Source organism: Ovis canadensis, chromosome 3, assembly GCF_042477335.2.
Source record: "Ovis canadensis isolate MfBH-ARS-UI-01 breed Bighorn chromosome 3, ARS-UI_OviCan_v2, whole genome shotgun sequence".
NCBI lineage: Eukaryota > Metazoa > Chordata > Mammalia > Artiodactyla > Bovidae > Ovis > Ovis canadensis.
Genome location: NC_091247.1, coordinates 97,522,317 through 97,542,576, shown reverse-complemented (window position 1 = coordinate 97,542,576; position 20,260 = coordinate 97,522,317). Strand labels below are relative to the sequence as shown.

The 20,260-nt window shown below is 43.1% G+C and overlaps 1 protein-coding gene across 1 annotated transcript in view; it reads left to right on the top strand.

Moving 5' to 3' along the window:
* The window catches only part of MRPS9 (mitochondrial ribosomal protein S9), a 36,655-nt gene extending 18,434 nt beyond the window's left edge, over nucleotides 1–18,221 (top strand). Inside the window, exons 5-11 of the mRNA XM_069580570.1 lie at nucleotides 2,168–2,247; nucleotides 10,707–10,792; nucleotides 11,883–11,958; nucleotides 14,318–14,486; nucleotides 15,429–15,537; nucleotides 16,402–16,571; nucleotides 17,563–18,221. Coding sequence (XP_069436671.1) covers nucleotides 2,168–2,247; nucleotides 10,707–10,792; nucleotides 11,883–11,958; nucleotides 14,318–14,486; nucleotides 15,429–15,537; nucleotides 16,402–16,571; nucleotides 17,563–17,654 — 782 coding nt within the window. The 3' untranslated portion in view covers nucleotides 17,655–18,221. The remainder of the gene's footprint in view (nucleotides 1–2,167; nucleotides 2,248–10,706; nucleotides 10,793–11,882; nucleotides 11,959–14,317; nucleotides 14,487–15,428; nucleotides 15,538–16,401; nucleotides 16,572–17,562) is intronic.
* Nucleotides 18,222–20,260: the final 2,039 nt, after the last annotated feature.

The following is a 20,260-nucleotide window of genomic DNA, read 5'->3' as shown; positions in this document are numbered from 1 at the left end:
CATCCATCTGAGGAAAGTAGAAAAAGAAGAGCAAGTTAAATCAGAGTAAGCAGAAGAAAAGAGACATTAAAAGGTAGAAGAGAAGTCAGTGAAATTGAGAAAAAGGAAATTACGGGAGAAAATGAACAAAACCAAAAGTAAAACTGATCATCTCCTAGCCAGGTATAGCTGAAAAAAAGGAGAAAGGACACAATACTGTTATTAGCAAAGGAAGGGGGCAGCGATTCTGGTGCTGGGACATTAAAAGTATAATCAAGGAATACTGTGAACAGCTCTGTGCCCACCTGCTTGATAACCCAGATGAAATGGGCCAGTTCACTGAAAGGCCATCTGCTGAGATTTGAGCATGAGGAAGTAGACAGTGTGAATAGGCCTGCATCTATTAGAGAAACTGAACCAGTACTGAGCAACCTAGAAGACTTGGGTTTGCCCCTAGCTTTTTAGATACAATGCTGAAGGCATGGTTCATGACAGAATTGATGAATTGGATATCATTACAGTTAAAATTTTCTGCTCTATGAGCAACATGGTCAGGAGAATGAAAAAAAACAAGCCATAGGACAGTAGAAAAATATTTAGAAAAGACGCATCTGATAAAGGACTGTTACCTAAAATGTATGGAGAACTCGTAAAACTCAACAATAAGAAAACAACCACCTGATTTAAAAATGAGCCAGAGACTGTAGCACACATCACCGGAGAACATACTCAGATGGTGGAAAAAAGCGGATGAAAAGATGCTTCAGGAAGATACAAACTAAAGCAACAGTGAGATACCAGTACATACCTGTTTTCCACCATTTATTATAAAATGGCCTTCATTTTAAGTGTATTCACTTAAACTGGCCTGTGTATAATCCAGTTATCCCAGAAGAGGAAGATACCCTACATGCTGTACAGCTGATATTTCAAACCAAAAAAGCATATTATTTTTTAAAAAACTGATGGGTAATGACCCTCTTTGTTGGACAGAATAGGGGGTACTTGGATTTCTGCCTCACAGATGTATTAATAAATTGCATGTTGATTAAATTTCTGATCAGGAAAACATACAAAAATTCCAGAAGATAGTATATAGGAAAATAGTTTTTAGACAGCCCAGAGTCTTAGAGCAGGTTTTCTCAAAGAGGATGGTATTGCCCCCAAGAGAGTGTAAATTGGTTCATAGGAGGCAAAAAAAATCTTAGCTATTACTATGTTTGTGGCCCTGGAAAGGGCCACAGTGCATGTCAGCAGATATTCAGTGTATCTACAGTGTTCAGCTTTCCTGGGGAGACAGGCGATGAGGGAGAAAGGGTCTAGTAAGGGCTCCTTAGTAAGGGTCACAATGAAAAAGCAGTTGAGAAGCACCACCATGAAGGAGCAGGGCAGAGTCCCCTGCCACGCTGTACATATCTTAACTGTGAAGGACACCCCAGACAAGGTCGGAAGGCAGGCAGATTGGGAGAAAAGTGTTACAACCCGTGCAATAGTGTAACCTCCGTGTTCGGAGTTCTTGCCAGTGGTTAGCAGAGTAACGTTGCCGTGCAAATACAAGCACGTGGAGTTAGTGTTGGCTTCCTCTACTGCTGCGACGCCATTTCTCAGCTTGTTTGCTGTTTATCAGATGTGAACGATTATCTGTATTTCAAAAGGAAGCACACATAACATCTGTGGGGCCCCTTCTACTTTAGACTTCTTAAACTCTCGGAGGTATGTCACCAGAGTTGAAACAAGCAGTGGCGCAGACAAATCTGTTCTGTTCTCTTCTGTGTTATATTTTCCTGATTGTGTTACATTTGACTGTATCACTGTTCCTTTTCAAGAATATGGGAGTGCATTATATTAATAACCAAACATAAATTGTTTTGTTCTAGCAAGAAAATACTGGTATTTTGTGTGTTAATTTAAAACAAATTATGGAAACCCTTATGGTGAAATGTTTAGGAATGTTTTATCGAATATAAACATTGTTTTGTATCAACAGGTATGAAATATTAAATATCCTAAGTTTAGGTTAAACCTGCCAAACTCAACTTTAATTATTAATGCTTTTTTTGTTATTTTAAAAGTTAATCAGAATTAAAAGCATGTCTTATTGCAGAATTATAAAACCGCAATTAAATGCAGGCTATTTGGTCTCTGTATTTTTATTTTTGCTTATTTGTTTTCATTTGGTTTTTATTAGCTATCCAGTGGGGAGAAGATGGCCGCCCATTTCATTTTCTCTTTTATACTGGCAAACAGTCATACTACTCATTAATGCATGTAAGTATATCACATTTATGGTAAATAATATGAGCTGTTAACTACGTAACTAATGATACCAGGGATTTTGCTCAGCTTCAGAATTTACCTAGTACGTTTCATAATGGACAAAAAGTAAGACTTCTGGAGGTAAGACAGTATGTTAAAAGGCTTTATATCTTATTAATTTATTTTTGCTAAAGGTAAACACGAGAGAGTTTATGTCAGAATGGCTTGTCCTTAAAACACTTTTACTTCTAAAGGTCGTGTTGAGAGAGAGATGCTCAGGTCAGTATCCAGGTGTGGGTGTGCATCACAGGGCCAGAATCAGGAAAGACACCATCAGGGTGATGGGGCGCTCACTCACCTGGAAAGAGGCAAAGTCCTTCCCTCTCGTTGTTGTTCAGTCGCTGAGTCATCTCATCCTCTGTGCCCCTCTTCTCCTTCTACCCTCCATCTTTCCCAGTATCAGGATCTTTTCCAATGAGTCAGCTCTTTGCATCAAGTGGCTGGAGTTTTGGAACTTCCACGTCGGTCCTTCCAGTGAACACCCAGGACCCATTTCCTTTAGAATGGACTGGTTGGATCTCCTTGCAGTCCAAGGGACTCTCAAGAGTCTTCTCCAGCACCACAGTTCGAAAGCATCAGTTCTTCAGTGCTCAGCCTTCTTTATGGTCCAGCTCTCATACCTGACTACTGGAAAAACCGTAGCTTTGACTGTACAGACCTTTGTTGGCAAAGGGATGTCTCTGCTTTTCATACGCTGCCTAGGTTTGTCATAGCTTTCCTTTTGAGGAGCAAGCGTCTTTTAATTTCATGGCTGTCGTTGATGTCTGCAGTGATTCTGGAAAAGAAAATATGTCACTGCTTCCGCTGTTTCCCCATCTACTTGCCATGAAATGATTACTTATTCAAATACAACTTGCTTTTCATAGGCCACCACAGTGTATGAGGTTAGAATCAGGGTCTAGAGGACCCACAAAGAAGTGATTTCACTACATTTTGACCCCCCACTGCATTTGCCTGTCCTGGGAACAGGTTGTATTTTTCTTTCAGAGCCCAGGTGTTTGATGGTGTACACACTGGGGCATCTCCTACAGTTACTGTGACAAAAGGCTGGATGCTAATACCCAGTTTTAAACAACAGAACCCGCTTCATCTTTAGAACACGGTGTCAAGTTTTATTTTATTCATAGTATGTATGATTTCTCCCAGTTAACAGAAACAGTCTCCAGGCCTCCGTGGCCCTAGTGCACTCTGAGGCAGCTTGGCCCGCATGCACATGGGTACTCTGCTTTGTCAAGCTGGCTGGTGTTTGCGCTCTGCAAAGCCAGAGGATAGAATCCCCAGTTGTCAAGAGCATTTATTTCTTGGGGAGGGGCGTGGAAAAAAAGAAAACCTTCCTTTCACTTTCTGTTGACCTTGGGCAAATGAGCTTCTTGCCCAGCAGAAACGAAATGAATGATGGATGCGGAGGGCATCTTTGCTGAGTAATGGAGCCGGCCGCGCTCTCCGCCCAGGCTCTCCGCACCGCCTGCGGCCGCCCAGGGACCCCTGCCGCTCATTTAAATAGGTATGTCAAATCTGCCTCCCGACGCCGCTGGTTTGATCTGTGGTAATATTTGTGAAGGTTCCATATGGACTCGAGCCCCCTGCAGAGCTCAGAAATAATGTACAACGCTTCATGGTACAGACGCAAATTCCCCCTGAAAAGGGGCGCAGTGCGCGCAGTAGCTGTCGGAGAGGTGATGGAGCTGGCGCGCTCGGCTGTCAGCTTGTTACACGGATGGCTTGCACGCAGCGAAGCTGTGGAAAATCTGTGCCTTTTAACTTTTCTACTTAATCACGGTTGTAGCATTGCCTTTAGACTGTATGCTACATTAATTCTCTTCCTGCCTTCTGCCTTTCATCCCAAGTTTCACGGGAAAAAGTAAAGCGCGCGGGTCGTGGAGAGGAGCCTTATCAAACAGCTGTCACCCGACAGGCCATTTGCATTTGTCTGGGCTGAAACCGAGCAACCTCAGGGCACGGTATTCGGTTGCATTCCATCATAATGAAGAAATTACACATCGGAGAAGAGGCCTAACTTTATATGTTTTTAATAGGGATCGCTCAAGAATCTGGTCGGTTTCTCAGCCGATCAGATACTACCCCAGTCTAAACTCAAATGTCAGATTACACTCAGTTTATCAGCGGTCTTCCTTTATGCATCATAGTTTCGTTACATACAGGAGGGTTCTTCGGGCTTCTACATTTTAGATGAATCTAGTAATTTTGGTCTGTCTTAAAAGTCTGTTGCGTGTTTTGACCCCCAAACACTACGGGTTTGGTATTTGTTTTTGTTGTCCATCAGAACAGTTTACACCTGTGAATTACAGATGTTTTGGTTAAATTTGAGCATCTTAATTCAGATAATTAATAAAACTTTGTATTTTCAAAAAAATGCACCTTATGAAATTTTAAACTAATTGTATGTATAGAAAAAAGGATAGGAGTTTCCCTAAGTGCATACCAAGCGCTGGCACCTCATGCAGGGCAGATGTTGTTAATCACAGTTGTGGTCCTTGCCGGGTCGGTGTGGGTCTGCGTTATGCGAGAAGCTGCTTGTAACCCTGAACCGTGTTATGTGACTAAACCCTCCCTGTTTGTGGTGAATCAGGCATCACATGTGATATAAGACAGTATACCTCGAAGCTGCTCCCTGTGTTGCTCTGCCCTCTCTTGGTGGGGGAAGGGAGTCCCCCCACTACCATCCACCACAGCCCAGGGCATCGAACCCCCAAAGACTGACAGGTGGGTGGGAAGTGAGTCACTGTTGTCACCGTCTCTTTCTGTCGATGTCATTTCTTTCCGTGTGGCAGGGTGAAAGACTCTGAGCCAGACTCTGATTCTCCCATGTCCTGGGCCGTCTGTGATGGTGTGAGCCGTGGGCATCCTCGGCCAGGCTTTTTGGCAGAAGAGCACCAATCCCAAGCCTGTGTGCAGCTCTGCCGGGGGCCCTCTGTGGCATCTGTTCACCTGTAATGATGTCGGAGCCGCTTTCCCGTGTCTGATCACTGCCTGCCTGTTAAAGTTATACAACACGGGCCTGCTGCAGCTTTCAGTTGAGGATGAGACGTAAAGCTTTAGTGAGCACTGTTTCCCACTGGCCTGAAGTTAGTCCATCCAGTTCTTTTGTGGAGAAGTGGGGGGAGTTTTGAGGGAAGCAGAGGATTCTCAGAAAGAAGCAGCTCGTCGTTTTGCCCGGAAGTGAAACTGCTGGGAGAATGTAAGGTGTGGGAGCACGTCCTGGTCCTTGGGGGTTGCACCCTGAGTGTGTTAGACCCTGAGTGAGCGTGTTATCTCTGAGTGTGTTACACCCTCAGAGTTCACAGGCACGTTGGCTGGAACTCCCTCCTGTGGGCACAGCCGCACACCTGTCTCCAGGTTCCTGGGAAAGTCGATAAAAACCATCTATTTTACAAAAGAGTGAGTAAGATGTACATATGTAGTGAATGAAGTGTGAAACACGACTAACAAGTACATTCTTAAACAGTAAAGGTCGTTTTAAGTAAGAGGAAATGGGAGCCTTATGGTTTCTCAAAGGATCACTGCGGAGGATTAAGGGGCTCCATGCTGGACAGTCCTGCTCATCTGTCTTTTTTACCCAAAGTAGATGACTTTCCATCTCCTTAATAGCCACTTACTAGTAGAATTTGTGTACTTCTCAGACATGGTTTAAGCTTTCAGGAGCAGAATGAAAAAAGATAGTAAAGGAAGTGACCTGAAACCTCTCCACCCAGAACACCTTTTCACATCCCATGAAACCAGAGCTCAGGAAAGGGTGTGAAACACTTCGAAAACACTGTAAGCTGTCAGAAACATCCAGCATTTATTGAAATTATCCATCAGCTCGCCCTACCACAACCTTTAAGATAAGGTTCTTCATCTCTAAAGGCTACACTGGGAATTTAGAAACCTCATTTATATTTCATGACTTGTCTTACAGTAAACATTGGAGTATTGCCAGAATATTTCTATAATTCAAAGCAAGTATATGGCCACAGATGAAATTTTTACCCAAAGAAGGGTCAAATTAAGGAATAAGTAGATTATTATATACTTAAACTATTCTACCCAATTGGGGAGAAAGTTTAAAATGTGGAAAAAAAAGAGAAAGTGATTCTAATCCTGATCGTGTAGGTATAAACAGGATTCATTTGCCTAGCTCATGTAGAAATTCTCCAGTTTATTTTAAGTGACTTAAATAACTTCTGGGTTCACACAGCAGCCCCAGAGGGCTGTGTATGCCCACTTATGGTGCTGCAGACCCAACTAATGGAAGTTCTAGGGACCTGGCACCCCAGAATTCTTCCTTGGTTTCCATCCTCCCTGTCACCTGGTAGTGCATGTTCAAAAGCAGCACTTCTTAGAAATGGACTTAAAGCAGCGACCCTTCCCACAGTGAGGTATTGGAGAATTCTGCTTTGCAACTACACTCAGGGCTTCCTTTTAGAAAGCTGCAGACCAGGCTGGCATGCATCTGCGTGCTGTCCTCAGTCCTTCTTGGCCTGCATCTGTGCGTGCTGCGTCGCTTCAGCTGTGGCCAGCTCCGTGCGACCTTTCGGACTGCATGTAGCCCACCAGGCTCCGCTGTCCATGGGATTCTCCAGGCAAGAATAGTGGAGAGTTCCTTTGGTAACTAATTCAGTAACAGAATCTGCTGTTCTGGAAGTATCCTTAATATACATTTTCCTCACATGTGAATAATTACTGTTGTGGAGCTTGTATGTTCTAAGTGTAACAATTAGGAAAATCAATTTTTAAAAACCGATTCAACTTACTGCCTCTGTTGATTTCAATCAGATCACTTCTTTTATAATAAGATTATTTTTCTAAGTATATGATGGAGCTTTAGGTAGTGAAAATGTATGGGATCGAGTCACAAGTACTCCTGTGTAATTACTCCTGGTGTGTACTTTCCCAGAGGACTTGTCTCCATGACCTATATGTGAGACTGTTTTGTTTGTGCTGAATAGCATTACATGAAGTGTACCTGTATAGCATACTGTGTTCATGAAGTCATAGTCATAGTCTCCTGTGGAAATATGTCTCTTGGAACTCTAGATAAATAGCATGATGAAATCCATGAGAAATGAATTATATTACATTTATTTCAGTTGGTTTTGTATATGCCAGTAGCCAAAAAATTTTGAGAAGATTGTTATTTAGGAAATTTATTTTCTGTGATTTTCTTTTTCCCAACAAACATTTTAAAATCTCAACTGTATTGAACTAGTATCTAAGATGATAATTACTGTTAGTTGTATATATTTTGTATATCAAAAAATATATATATACAGACTTTTTCTGTACTACCCTCCTAAGAAACGTTATTTGTTTGCCCTTCCTAAAATTGGAACTTCTACATGACTAATAAACCAAAACAGATTTGGGAAGACTAAAATCAGGTTTCTTTAGCCTAAAAATCGTATTGCTCATGCTGTTGGAAGAGTTTAGTTTAAGCATTTCTTTTTTGCACCCTGAGCATCTGGTATTTTCAAATTAGGCACCTTCTAAATGCGACTCATACATTATGGAAATCTGATGACATGAGGGGTGGATAGACTGGCTTTGATTTTATGAAATATTAATCATAGCTGTGATTAATGATTCAGCATTTCACATCTGGGTTATTCCTGTCATATTTGAAAATTATACTATTAAATACAGTATATAAACTTAGCGTAGCTGGGGTCACGGCTAATCCTCCAGCGCCCCTTAAAAATTAAGTGGAAATTGAACAATAGACCAGAAGCCAGTCCTGATAATCTGTGATGTTGACAGTGCCTGGCGTATTTTATACTCTCGAGGATTTTCTGATGTAAATTAGTACACACACCTCTTCAGGGAGCTGAAGCTGTAGGGTGTACTTTCCAGACGACTCTTGTCTCAGAGTAGCCAGGACAGACTCTGAAGAGCGGGTTTATTATTTAGAAGAGAAAGAAAGGTAGAAACTGCGTGCACATAAAATGGTTTCGCGTATTTGACACCCAAACACCATACCTCACCCCTGTGTCCTTTTTTGGCCATTGCTATAGGCCAGGCACTGTGCCAAGTACTTTACATATATTTTCCTAAATATTTAGAGAACTGAATGAAGGGCTTTAATGTGAGCATTATATAACTTGATGGATCACAACTGTCAAAGCACATCTGAGCCACCAGGGAAACTCCATAAATGATTAGAACTTAGCATATTCGAAATTTGACGTGTACCTTCATGGGTGGTTTTTCTCATTTTCGATGTTTTTTCTGGTGATTTTACATACACTATGCATTTTTGTGAAACTAAATATGAACTGCAGAAGATAATAGCAGAGTGAAAAGCTTAAGAAAAATGTGGCCTTAATGTAAAAATTGCTCAGAAGTCACCGGCAAACGATAACAGCTTTAGCAGCCCAAACTTTGACTTGAAACTTACCTATGAAGCAGGTCAACTATTTTTGTTTTTGTTGCCTTGGTTATTCCAGAAAATTAAATAGATCTTTAACAAGCTGGGTGTGTTAGTCGCTCAGTCGTGTTCAGCTCTTTGTGACTGCATGGACCGCAGCACGCCAGGCTTCCCTGTGTCTCACTGTCTCACAGAGCTTGCTCAGACTCAGGTCCGTTGAGTCAGGGATGCCATCTGAACATCTCATCCTCTGTTGTCCCCTTCTTTTCCTGCCTTCAGTCTTTCCCAGCATCAGGGTCTTTTCCAGTGAGTTGGCTCTTCGCATCAGGCGGCCAAAGTATTGGAGCTTCAGCATCAGTCTTTGCAATGAATATTCAGGGTTTATTTCCTTTAGGATTGACGGGTTTGATCTTGCTGTCCAAGTTGTAGAGGTAGTTATTTTTAATCTGGACAACTGAATTGAATTAACCTAATTTCTTTCCATAGTTCCGGTGTGTAAACCTAGACCTCAGTGTACATTACTCCAGGGCATGGTTCTAACAGATCTGTGAGCCCATGTCAGAGGTTCCTCTTCCGGAAGGCTGGGGTGGAGCCTGAGACGGTGCGTTTCTGACCTGGTGTTTGGCTTAGCTGCTGCTGCTGACGGGGCCTTAGCTGTAGAACCTCTGACCGGTTAGTGATACTTCACCGTGTCGGAGATGCTCAGCCCGGCTTCTACATGTGGCTGCTTTTCTTCTTCTCGTCTAAGTTATCAATTCTCTCCTTCCAAGAACAGACAACACAAAACACACTCTCAGGAGTCTCCCAGCCATAGAAAATGAGCTTTGTCCTCGTCTCACCCTTCCTAGCCTGTGGAGTATGATCTGGGCTTTTCTCACCTATATTTATGCAAATCAAAGGTGCAGTCCTTACATCCTTTCTTCCTTCGTCTGCCCTTTCTCCCTTTTCCACTTGAAAGAAATGGATTCCTGAGAAGAGGCTGCAGAATGAAGATAATAAAATGGAAGTGCTGGTCAGTACAGAGGCAGCAGCCAGGGACACTCCCGTTCTTAGAGCAGACTATCGGCAGCTTTGAATATAAAATAGTGCTCTGATCAGCATCTTCACAAGGTTGACCCCAAGCTGGAGATCATTAAGACTGTTTGAAATATGGACAGGCATCTCGGGGTAACCAGTTGTGTCTTCTGAGATCTCTAGTTCATCCTTTGAGCGTGTCTGTTTCTTCGATTAATATATTATAAACAAATATGCACTTGAAATTAGTATGAAATGATAAATGAATGCACACCGATTCAACATGAGTCTTCAGATAGGCTCAGTCAAAAAAAAACTGGGAGACAGTTGCATTATTCTGCTTGTTGTAAACTCATTTCCTGGAAAAATGTATTTTATTAATCACTTTTGTTGCCAGATTATTGCTTTTTTACAATTCTAACAAAATGGTAAATTTCCCTTACTTGCATTACAGTTTAACAGGTGACATACATTTGAAGTCTTTGCTAGAAAGTAAATTAATAGAAATCAAATAATGAGAAGTAAATATTAATAGAGGACTTTTAAAGACACAGACTACATGGTGAAGACTTAACTATTACATAGTGTTAAATATTAGAAAAGTTGTTCAGTGGCAAGTATAATTTTTACTGGCATTTCTCCCAAGTTTAAAGGCATATGGCTGTATAAATTAGGAATTTTTTAAGGAACGTTTTTGGTTTTGTTTGAGGAACTCTTAAGGAAAATAAATCGTTTGTAACTTTGTGTTTAATGTCCTCACTGAGCTAGTTGTTACCCTTTTATGGAGTTATCTAAATTCAGCTGAAGTGTGTTGCTATGCAGAATACGAATTCTCATTGAAATTACTCTCCCATTCTTCAGCTTGAGTGAGAGATGGTCATTGTGGAAAAGCATTTTCAGCAGTACTTGCTGTGCAGCTGTGACTTGAGAATTGAGGAGGGGTACTTTTGAGATGAGGGAGACTCAAAGGGAGGAGGAAGTAGTGGTAAGAATGTGCAGTCTCTCGGTTTAGCGTGTGTCTTACTTGCCACAGGAAGCGTATGGAAAGGTGCTCCATGTAGAAGAACGCCAAGACCAGCTGCGAACCAAAGGTCTGTTTTCAGAAAAACCTAAAACCAAGTAAGTTCTTCTTTGCGTTAAACTACTAACTAAAAACATACCGCTTATCACTGGTGTTTCTTAGGCATTACATAAAGCTTAAAAATGTGTTCATTATTTCAACATTAATCTTTATCATTTGTTTTTTTGTTTGGGAGGATGTAAATATTAAGGTTATTGTTTTTATATTACTTCATTCCAGATTTATATATTAAATGGCACTTAATTACTATATTTGAATATTATTTCTTCAGAATTTTTGTGCTTATGTATGTGTGTGTGTGTGTGTGTATATATTTTATGTATTTTGTGTTTAAAGATTTGTGCATCCATTTAGCAAACAGTGATAGACTAGATCCATCAACTTGACCAACTGGTTTTAAATTTTGGACTGGTTAGTCGTATATTTCCTCTTATTCAAAAGACACAAATTTTTGACCCAGATGACACAGTGGTAAAGAACCTGGCTGCCAACGCAGGGGAGACACAAGAAGTGTGGGTTCAGTCCCTGGGTTGGGAAGCTCTCCTGGAGAAGGAGTAGCAGTCCACTCCAGCATTCTCGCCTGGAGAATCCCATGGACAGGAGCCTGGCGGGCTGCAGGCCACGGCGCCACGGAGACCTGACTGGGCACACAGCACAGCACATTCTTGTGTTTTCTCTTCTTCAAAAGGCCCAGGTTTTGGAACATAGCTAGTTTAATCTGTTAAGTACTATCCCTAGCCTTTTCTTTGTGTTCATTACTGCTTTAGTCCACTGACAGATTACTGTGCTTCCATAACCTCTCCTTTCAAACAAATTATGAAAAGCAAGCACAATTTGAATTTTTGAGAAACCTGGTGACTTGAATATCCAGCAAGTTTCACACTGCCAAGTCCCTAACTCTGCCAATGGGACATTGCTAGCCTGGGTGTCTCTTCTTTTAAAGTAGACTGAGGAAATGTAATAACCTATCTCAAAAAACTATTCACTTGGATGGAGTTTTACAACTGTGTAATATTAATACAAAAGTGTGTTTCCCCGTCAAGAATCACTACCACTTGTGGGATCTTTCATGATATAACTCTCATTGCATGGTTAATTTAAAAGAGAATATATGTGATATTTTAACAGAGACCCAATTGGTAGCAGATGGCTGATTAAGGAGGAACTGGAAGAAATGTTAGTAGAAAAACTGTCAGATCAAGACGTGAGTAATTAATCTTTTTAATTTAAGGGGACCTGTGCCGTAAGATTGTAGACAATTGCTATATTAATATTTAGGATCCTAATAGTAACGTTCCTCAAGAGGCATGTGTTCCTAAGACAGTTTTCCTTTAAAAAAAAAAAAAAAAAACATTTGGAGCTGATTCTGCCCATAGGCCAGGAAGGTGGCAGCCTAGAAGACCCAGACCCTCCCCTGCAAGTGTGCTGGCCATCTCTCTGCCCGTTGTCTTGGGGGGAGTGTGGTGGGTGTCATTTTTTACATCCTTCAATAGAGCAGGTGTTAATTTTACAGGCTAATGATAAGTATAAGGAGCCATTACAGATGAAATAGGAAAGAAACGAAGCACAGGGTTCCCTTCCTGCTTAGTATATGCAGTATCTGTATGGCCACTTCTTAGATTCGGCAAAACCACCAGTGTCAGGATCACCTGGAATGCTGGGAACAAAATGTGGTTTCCTACGGTCCAGGCCTTGCCCAGAATTTCCACCGGCCTCACCCAGGAATATACATTTTTAGCAGGCTCCCAAAAGCGTATAAAGATGGTGATCCTTGGTTAGGTCTCAGCCAGATTCTTATTTTGCTCAGTATTCCAGCATATGCCAAAATTATCAGAGGAAATCTGATGTTTTAAATATGTTGATGTTCTGGATTTAGATTATTTCTAGAAGATGAGAGTGTAGATAAATTTCACAAATTGTTTCAAGAAAGGTTTTTTCCTTCCCACGGCAGTGACTGACATTGTTAGTACCTTGCCACCGTGTAGATTTTAAGTCAGATACTTAAATTTCTCTGTTCTTCATTTAAGTTATTATAGAAATTAATGTGTTGGAAAAGTTGCAATTTGCTAAACTGAGGTGTTGGACATTTGGTGAGTGGTAGAGCTGGAATTAATTTCTAATAGCCTGACTGCCAGGTCGGTATTACTGCATTGGATGCAGCTGAAAAAACAGATCTCTTTTGCATCTTAACTGACTGCATCATTTCTGTGTTTCCCATTTCCTGGCTGCTTTCATTTTTTTATAAAATAACAAGTTTGTTTTCATTTTGGAAATATCCCAAAGACTTTGTTAAAGGTGCGCAGCCATGAAAACAAAACAACCAAATATATAAGCTCATCTATTCATCTATCTATCTGTAAATATGTGGGGTCTTTGTACTTTGGACAGTTGGATAATGGAAGAAATCCTGAAGCTGACAACTGGTGTTGAGATGAAGGAGGCAGGAGTGGTCAGTGATAGCTCGACTCATGATCTCAATTCCTGAGCATGGCTTTGTCACAGCTCTAGTTACCTACTTGTGGGTTTGAGGGTGTCACGGCACATTTAGGGGAACTGAGAGCAGCTGGGGAAGGACAGCTGTGAATGGAGGCGATGGAGCTCCACCAGGTTGGGTGCCTAAGTATCTCACCCTTCCTTAGACTGCTTCTCTCATAACATCCTTGGAGGCAATCACTGAAGCAGCCCTTTGAATCTTACATGGTGTGACTTTTATATATTTCAAGTCATTAGTGGCAGATTTTCACTATAAAGGCAGAGGTCATAAAGGCGAGCCTGATTTTTAGGGTTGGCAAAAGCATAAATCAGGTTATCAGAAAACTGGGCTCCGTACTCTGTGCTCACCAAGGATGTCAAGTGCCAGTTGCTTCCTTCTGCATAAACACTTTAGAGTGATTACTCTGGCTTCCAATTTTAAGGGGTTAATACCAAGTTGTTTACTTTCTAATCACATGTTCAAGAACTATTAAAAAAATGCACAGAGTAGCAAGGATAATTTATTTCAAGAGGTTGCCCTTTAAGTCAAGTATCTCTTGAATTTTTAAATAGCTTGATTGTTCAGTTTTAAAGGAAATCATAAACATTAAAGTAACACAGCTTGAACAGCTAAAGATATATTTGCCAAGTGTATTATGAAATATAATTTAAGAGGTACATTTTCTCAAAATCAGACTCTCCCCATTTTACTGTGCGAAACTCACTGGAAATTATTTATGAAGCTCCTCTTGATAGCAATTCTAGTAAAAGAGTAGAAGTCACACTCAAAGATCATCTAAATATTTTTTTGAAACGGAATTTAAATTTCACTTTCTTGTAATATCCCAGTTCAGAGAAATGGATTTTTCTTTGAAAGGTTTATCTCTTTGTTTCTCGAAAGAAAAGATTGAGCACCAGAGGTGCCCAGGGAGAATGCCACGCCTGCACACTGTTTCAGAAGCAGCGCAAGTGTCATCCTGTCAGAATTCATCAAGAAAAGCAGCCCTGGAAAGATCAAGTATATAAAAATAGAAAAAACTCAGCAAATGCAATTACACCCCCATCTCCTAATGAATTTTTATTGTCTGCAGTACGCACAGTTCATCCGGCTGCTGGAAAGGTTATCAGCCTTGCCGTGCGATGCAGCTGAAGAGGAATTTGTGGGCAGGTTCCGCAGGACAGTGACCGTTCAGTCGAAGAAGCATCTGATCGAGCCTTTGCAGTATGACGAGCAGGGCATGGCCTTCAGCACAGGCCGAGGTAACGCGCCCTGGAGACGAGGCGCGCCCCCGGGCGTGGGGAGACGGTGGGATGACGGTGGGGGGTGTGCGCTCTCGCCCTTTGCTGTTCATTTTGTCCTTTTGTCTGTTTTTGCTGTTGTTACACTGGATTTCCGAGGTTTTAAGATTCTTGTTGACATTTTGAAAACCCAAACCTTTTTAATGTCCCAAGAAAAGATGTGGACACATAAGCCTACACAATCACATTAGCACTTGGTATTTTCCCATTTTCAACTGGTGGAAACAACAACATATTTATCACAGAGCTTTCTTACATACACTGAAAATGTTCAGCGAATCTGCCTGTCAGATGCCAAAACTACGAAACCCGAAAACTTTAGGTCCTCAGCTGACATCTTCCTCATAGATGCCCAGAGCCATTTGACGCGGTGTCACTTTAAAGAATTGAGCTATTAAATGATCCGTCTGCAAAAGTTTAACATCATTTCCTTTGTCATTTTCAGTTAATATTTTCAAAGAAGTGTGACCTTCCCTGAGGATTCCTTTCATTTCAACCTTCCATTCCTTTCCTTTTAGTTATACTTTATTATACTGTTCACATATTATAAAAATTTGCAGTTGAGATTCAGGTATATTCTTACTCATTTAAAAAAGAATACTAGGTAAATTCATTTTTAAAAAATCATGTAAACAAATGTGAATTACTTGGTTGAAACTGGAATCATTGTAATATTTCTGAAATGGGATCAAAGAACAAAACACCCCCATAATAAGTTCATCACGTCGATTATGGTGTAGTTTGCCTGTTTTATTTTTGTTGGATGTGTAATAATTATAGAACTTTCCTATATAGAGTGTTAGGTATTGTTATTGTGAGGGGAGGAAATTCATGTTGTTTTGCCTCCCTCAGAGCACTGGTCTTCCAAGATGTTCACCGCATAGATGTCTTGTGTTTTTCAAGGTAAGAGAAAGACTGCAAATGCGGAGGCGGTTGTTCATGGCCATGGAAATGGGAAGATAGAAATAAATGGGGTCGACTACCTGCTCTACTTCCCAGTGACCCAAGACAGGTGAGATCTGCGTTTGGGTTTGGCTTTTTGATTTTAAAGGAAATACACTTCGTGATACATCCCGATCAACAAGGCTTATGATTTCCTGATGTTTGCCCGATTACTTCTCTTTGTTGTTTAGTTGCTAAGTCATGTCTAACTCCTTTGCGACCCCCTGGACCGTAGCCCACCAGGCTCCTCTGTCCGTGGGATTTCTCGGACAAGGATGCTAAAGTGGGTTGCCATTCCCTTCTCCGAGGGATCTTCCCCACCCAGGGCTCAAACCTGCGCCTCCTGCATCAGCAGGCTTGTTCTTTGCCACTGAGCCACCAGAGAAGCTCCAGTCCGGGTTAATGCAGATTACTACTGGAGTGACCGTTTCTAGCTGCTCCCCTTGGGGTGTGGTTCCCGGTCTTCATAGACGTTTGCTGTATTCTGGGTACCTGCCTCCTGACTGTGCAGACCCCGCCTCCTGGGGCTTCTTTCTCACCTTGACCACCCTGATGCAAGTGCTCTCATATCTCCTGATTTTTTTTCTCAATTTTATTCTCAGTTTCTTTATGTTTATAAGCATTTGCTTGGGAATCTTAAAAGTTTCAGGAATTAAAGCAGATACATGTTTAAAGCAGATACAGATACCCAAACGAGTAGGTGAGCAGAGTTTCCCTTAGCAGCATCGTCACTCCCGTCACTCCCCCTCAGTGAGGCAGGGTGTGCCACTGCACCCGAAAAAAAGAGACCGGCCCCACTCTCACGGGGTCTGAGTATCCGAAACAGCAGTGTCTCTGCGTGCGTTGTGGTTTCTATAAACGCCTGGAGTGTGAGCGTTCTGTGAAGTCGTGGTAGATGCTGCAAATCTAACTCCGCCTCTTGTGATGTCCTCAGAGAGCAGCTCATGTTCCCCTTTCACTTCCTTGACCGGCTTGGGAAGCACGACGTGACCTGCACAGTGTCGGGGGGCGGGCGGTCGTCGCAGGCGGGGGCCATCCGCCTGGCCGTGGCCAGAGCCCTGTGCAGCTTCATCACCGAGGACGAGGTTGAATGGATGCGCCAAGGTACGGCTAGTTTGAGTTTCTGTGAGCCCTGAAAAGTAATAAGGCGTCATCACTTATCTTTTCAACTAGAATTTATTTAGACAGGTCTGGTTTGCCTTCCATGCAAGCTTGCTGTTTTTTTCCACTCCTTTTAAGTCGAGCACGTGCAAAAGCCATGGGTATATGGTAAGTGAAGTTTTGCCTTTGCTGTGCGGCCGTTAAAAGTACTCTTAACAAAATATGTGAGCCTGGCGCACAATGAAAAGAAGCGCTAGTGTTGGAAGAGTGAAGAGAACAGTGAAAAACTCCAGCCTGTGTAATACTTACAAACACATCAGGGATGGAGGCTGAGAGTGACTCGTAATCATGCCTGAGGACTGGGAGAGTGGGAGCCACCAGCAAAACTGACTTTACTCTCCCAGAATGGAAGTCTTGTGCTGAGAACACAACTCTAAAACTTTTGTTTTATATCTTGAAACAAAGTCCCAAGAAATACTATTGTCACACAGATTAAAAGGTAGAAGTTTCTTTTCTCAAATGTGTTCATGAAGTCGTATGTTGCTCGTACATAATGGAGCCCAGAGGTAGAAAAGAAAAACCTCCTGGATGGTGAAGTGTGTGGAAGTATAGACACCTTAGAGTCACAGTGTCTGTAAAACTTCCGCTTCTGTAACGGTAAGCACGCCACGCAGCTTTCCTTGCAGTGGCTAGTGATGCCACCACAGGAGCAGCTTTGTCCTTAGTTGAACAAGTTTTAAAACCAAAAAGGAATTGATCATAGCTCTCAGAGCAGAAGACAAGCAGACTCAAATAACGTGCCTGGTATTTGTCCCAGAAATCAGGAAGATAGCCCCTAAGAGGGAAAGCACGCTGCTGTCTGGAGGTTTTGTGAGGCGGGAGTCGGCCGTGGGCCTGGGTGCTTCCTCTTACCCCAGGACCTGTCGGTTCATGCGACTCACCTGCCTCCCTGCGTTTTCCATGGTTCCTAAAGGCATCTCTTTTTATGCTACAGCTGGACTGCTCACCACGGATCCCCGTGTCCGAGAGCGTAAGAAGCCAGGCCAGGAGGGCGCCCGCAGGAAGTTCACCTGGAAGAAGCGCTGAGTGTCCCTCACGGGAAAGCGAGGGGCGCACGGGAGACCAGGGCCGGCTGGGCGGCTGCCTCGTAAGATGACTTACTCTAAGATGCAATGCTGTGAAGGTCGCCTTCTGAAAATAATTACTTAAAATGTTTTAGCTTTGTTCCGCTGCTTCACTTTTAAAACTTTTTCAGAAGAGAGTTTTCAAAGCCTAACTCAGACTCCTGGCGTATTCGATCTGAAAGGAACATTCAGCAAAACCCAGCCAGGAGACCTTTCTCAGATGGGAAGGTCTGAGCTCTGGAGCCACACCGCTGACCTAAGAGCAGCACAGACTTGAGCTCCGTCCTCCGCATGCTGTCGCTTTTCCAGACAGCTACACATTTTTCACAATTAAGGGATGAGATGCCTGTCAAAAAGAATGGAGCCAGCGGAGTGTCTTTGTCAGGAGCCCCACCGAGTCGCTGATGACGACGACAGGCCCGCCTCTCCCGGGCCCCGGCAGCCACCAGTCCTCTGTTTGTGTCTATGAGTTTGACTTTTGTTTGTTTTTTTCTTTAAGATTCTGTGTATAAGTGATCCGTACAGTGTTCGTCTTTCTCTGTCTGGCTTATTTCATGGAGCATGGTGCTCTCCAGGTCGGACACAGGCTTGCAGTCACAGGATGAATCAGTTCTGAGGCTCTGGGCTCACACAATGCCCTGGGGGTCCCTCCCTGTGACACTGGGAACCACAGGCGTGAGGCAGCTTTGGGGTTTCGTAAAGGACAGTAAGTCTGGTCTTCGTGTGCAGCCCTGAGTACAGCGGACAGTGTGGTGAGAGGGCCTGGCCCAGGGGGAGCAGGGGTTGAGGGCCCTAGGCGTGATCTCTGTCTGGGAGGGGAGGACACGAGTGTCCACTTTACCTCCCAAATGTGATACAAGCAGCTTTTGTTACAAACTGTTTTATGATAAAAGTGACTAAAGGACCGACCACCTTGAGGCAGGATGTAGGGCTCAGCTGTGGCCTTGGGTGGGAGTGGGGGGTGGGCCACCCTTGAGATGTGGGCATAGCAGCCTTGGCCCAGATTGGGGGGGGTCAGGACAATCCACAGGCCCGCAGGGCCCCAGTAGGTGCACGGTGATCATGGGTTGTGATTCTCATCAGGAAACCCACGCACCCCCGACCCCCATATCCTCTGTCGTTCAGTTACACACGTGTGTGCAGGGGTCTCAGTCTGGATGGGCAGGGGGAGTCATGTTGTGAACAGGCAGTGTCCTTGAAAATGAAGGATGCTTCATTGCCTTGGCCCCTCAGAACAAACAGAAGCACGATGCTCTGATGGAGTAGCTGCACGCTGCAGATGCAGGGCTTCCACATCTGTTATGACGTCCAGGCTATACCCCACTTGGCAGCCCCACAGACACGAGTGTGTAGCCCGCATAAACAAGGGAGGTGGCCAACCACGAGGACCTCTCAGTATCTATAAGGGAAGGTAAGCCCGTTGTGTTTGCACAGTGCTGACTTAAGGCGCCTCTATCATGAAGGCTGTGACCCCTTCCACCAAATTAACCGTCAAGGAGGGGCTTCCCTGTGGTCCAGTGGTAAAGAATCCTCCTTCCACTGAAGGGAGGGGATGCGGGCCTAATCCCTGATAGGGGAACTGAGACCACACACCTGGGAGCCTGCCAAGCCTGCACGCCAGGCCCTGCAATGACCCTGCACAGCCCCAAAAATAAAAAGTTTAAAAATGTAATCAAGGAGCCATAAAAATCAACATCTCACAAAAATACTGCCACCTTCTTTGGTGACCAGCCTTGGGATATAGAAATTTTTCTTACTATATGTAAACCCTTGGTTAAGACACAATAAACTCATAATTAAAAATCGGCAGTCGTCTTTGAGAGCTAAGCTGTAAAAACTCCTGAGCTTCAGCACTGAGCAAGATCTTGTCTATTTTCTTCCGTCATTTCTTAGAAAATATAAATTACTACAGAGGTGCGAAGTGTAGGGAAAAAGGAGTTCAAAGTCGTATCACTGTATTCCTTCAACTCAGGCCATTAGTTTTTTAAACAAAGTGATAAAATTCATGTGTTTTTAAAAAGGAACCATAGTTAGAATGAGGTATCTCATTAGAATCAGAAGACACTCGGGTCGTGATGTAATGGACCGAGGGCCTGCTTTTCCTTCGGGTTTCTAAGCTCTGGGGGCCTTGCTGTCTACAGGGAGGGCCCCTCCCAGGCTTGCCAGACCCTGGAGACGGTAACCACATGCCTGCTCCATGCCTTCCAAGCAGCCGCTCCTGGTCTGTTGGATTCCTCATACCTGATCATGATAAAACCTAGGTTTTACTCCGGGCCTCGGCCTTTCAGGCTCTGTTCCTGCAGTAGCAGCATGGAGGGTCACAGTCTAGCCTTGCTGTTAGTGCCTTTTCATACTCATTTTGTTCATCAAACATTTACTTACTACATTATAAATACAGGTTCCTTCTAGGAAATTTTCTTTAAAGGATGGGAGGAGACCCCTTCGTGAAAATGGTAAATTCCTGTTGCACGCGTGCCTAGTCGCTTAGTCGTGTCCGACTGCAATCCTTTGGATGACAGCCTGCCAGGTTCCTCTGACCATGGGATTTTCCAGGCAACGATACTGGAG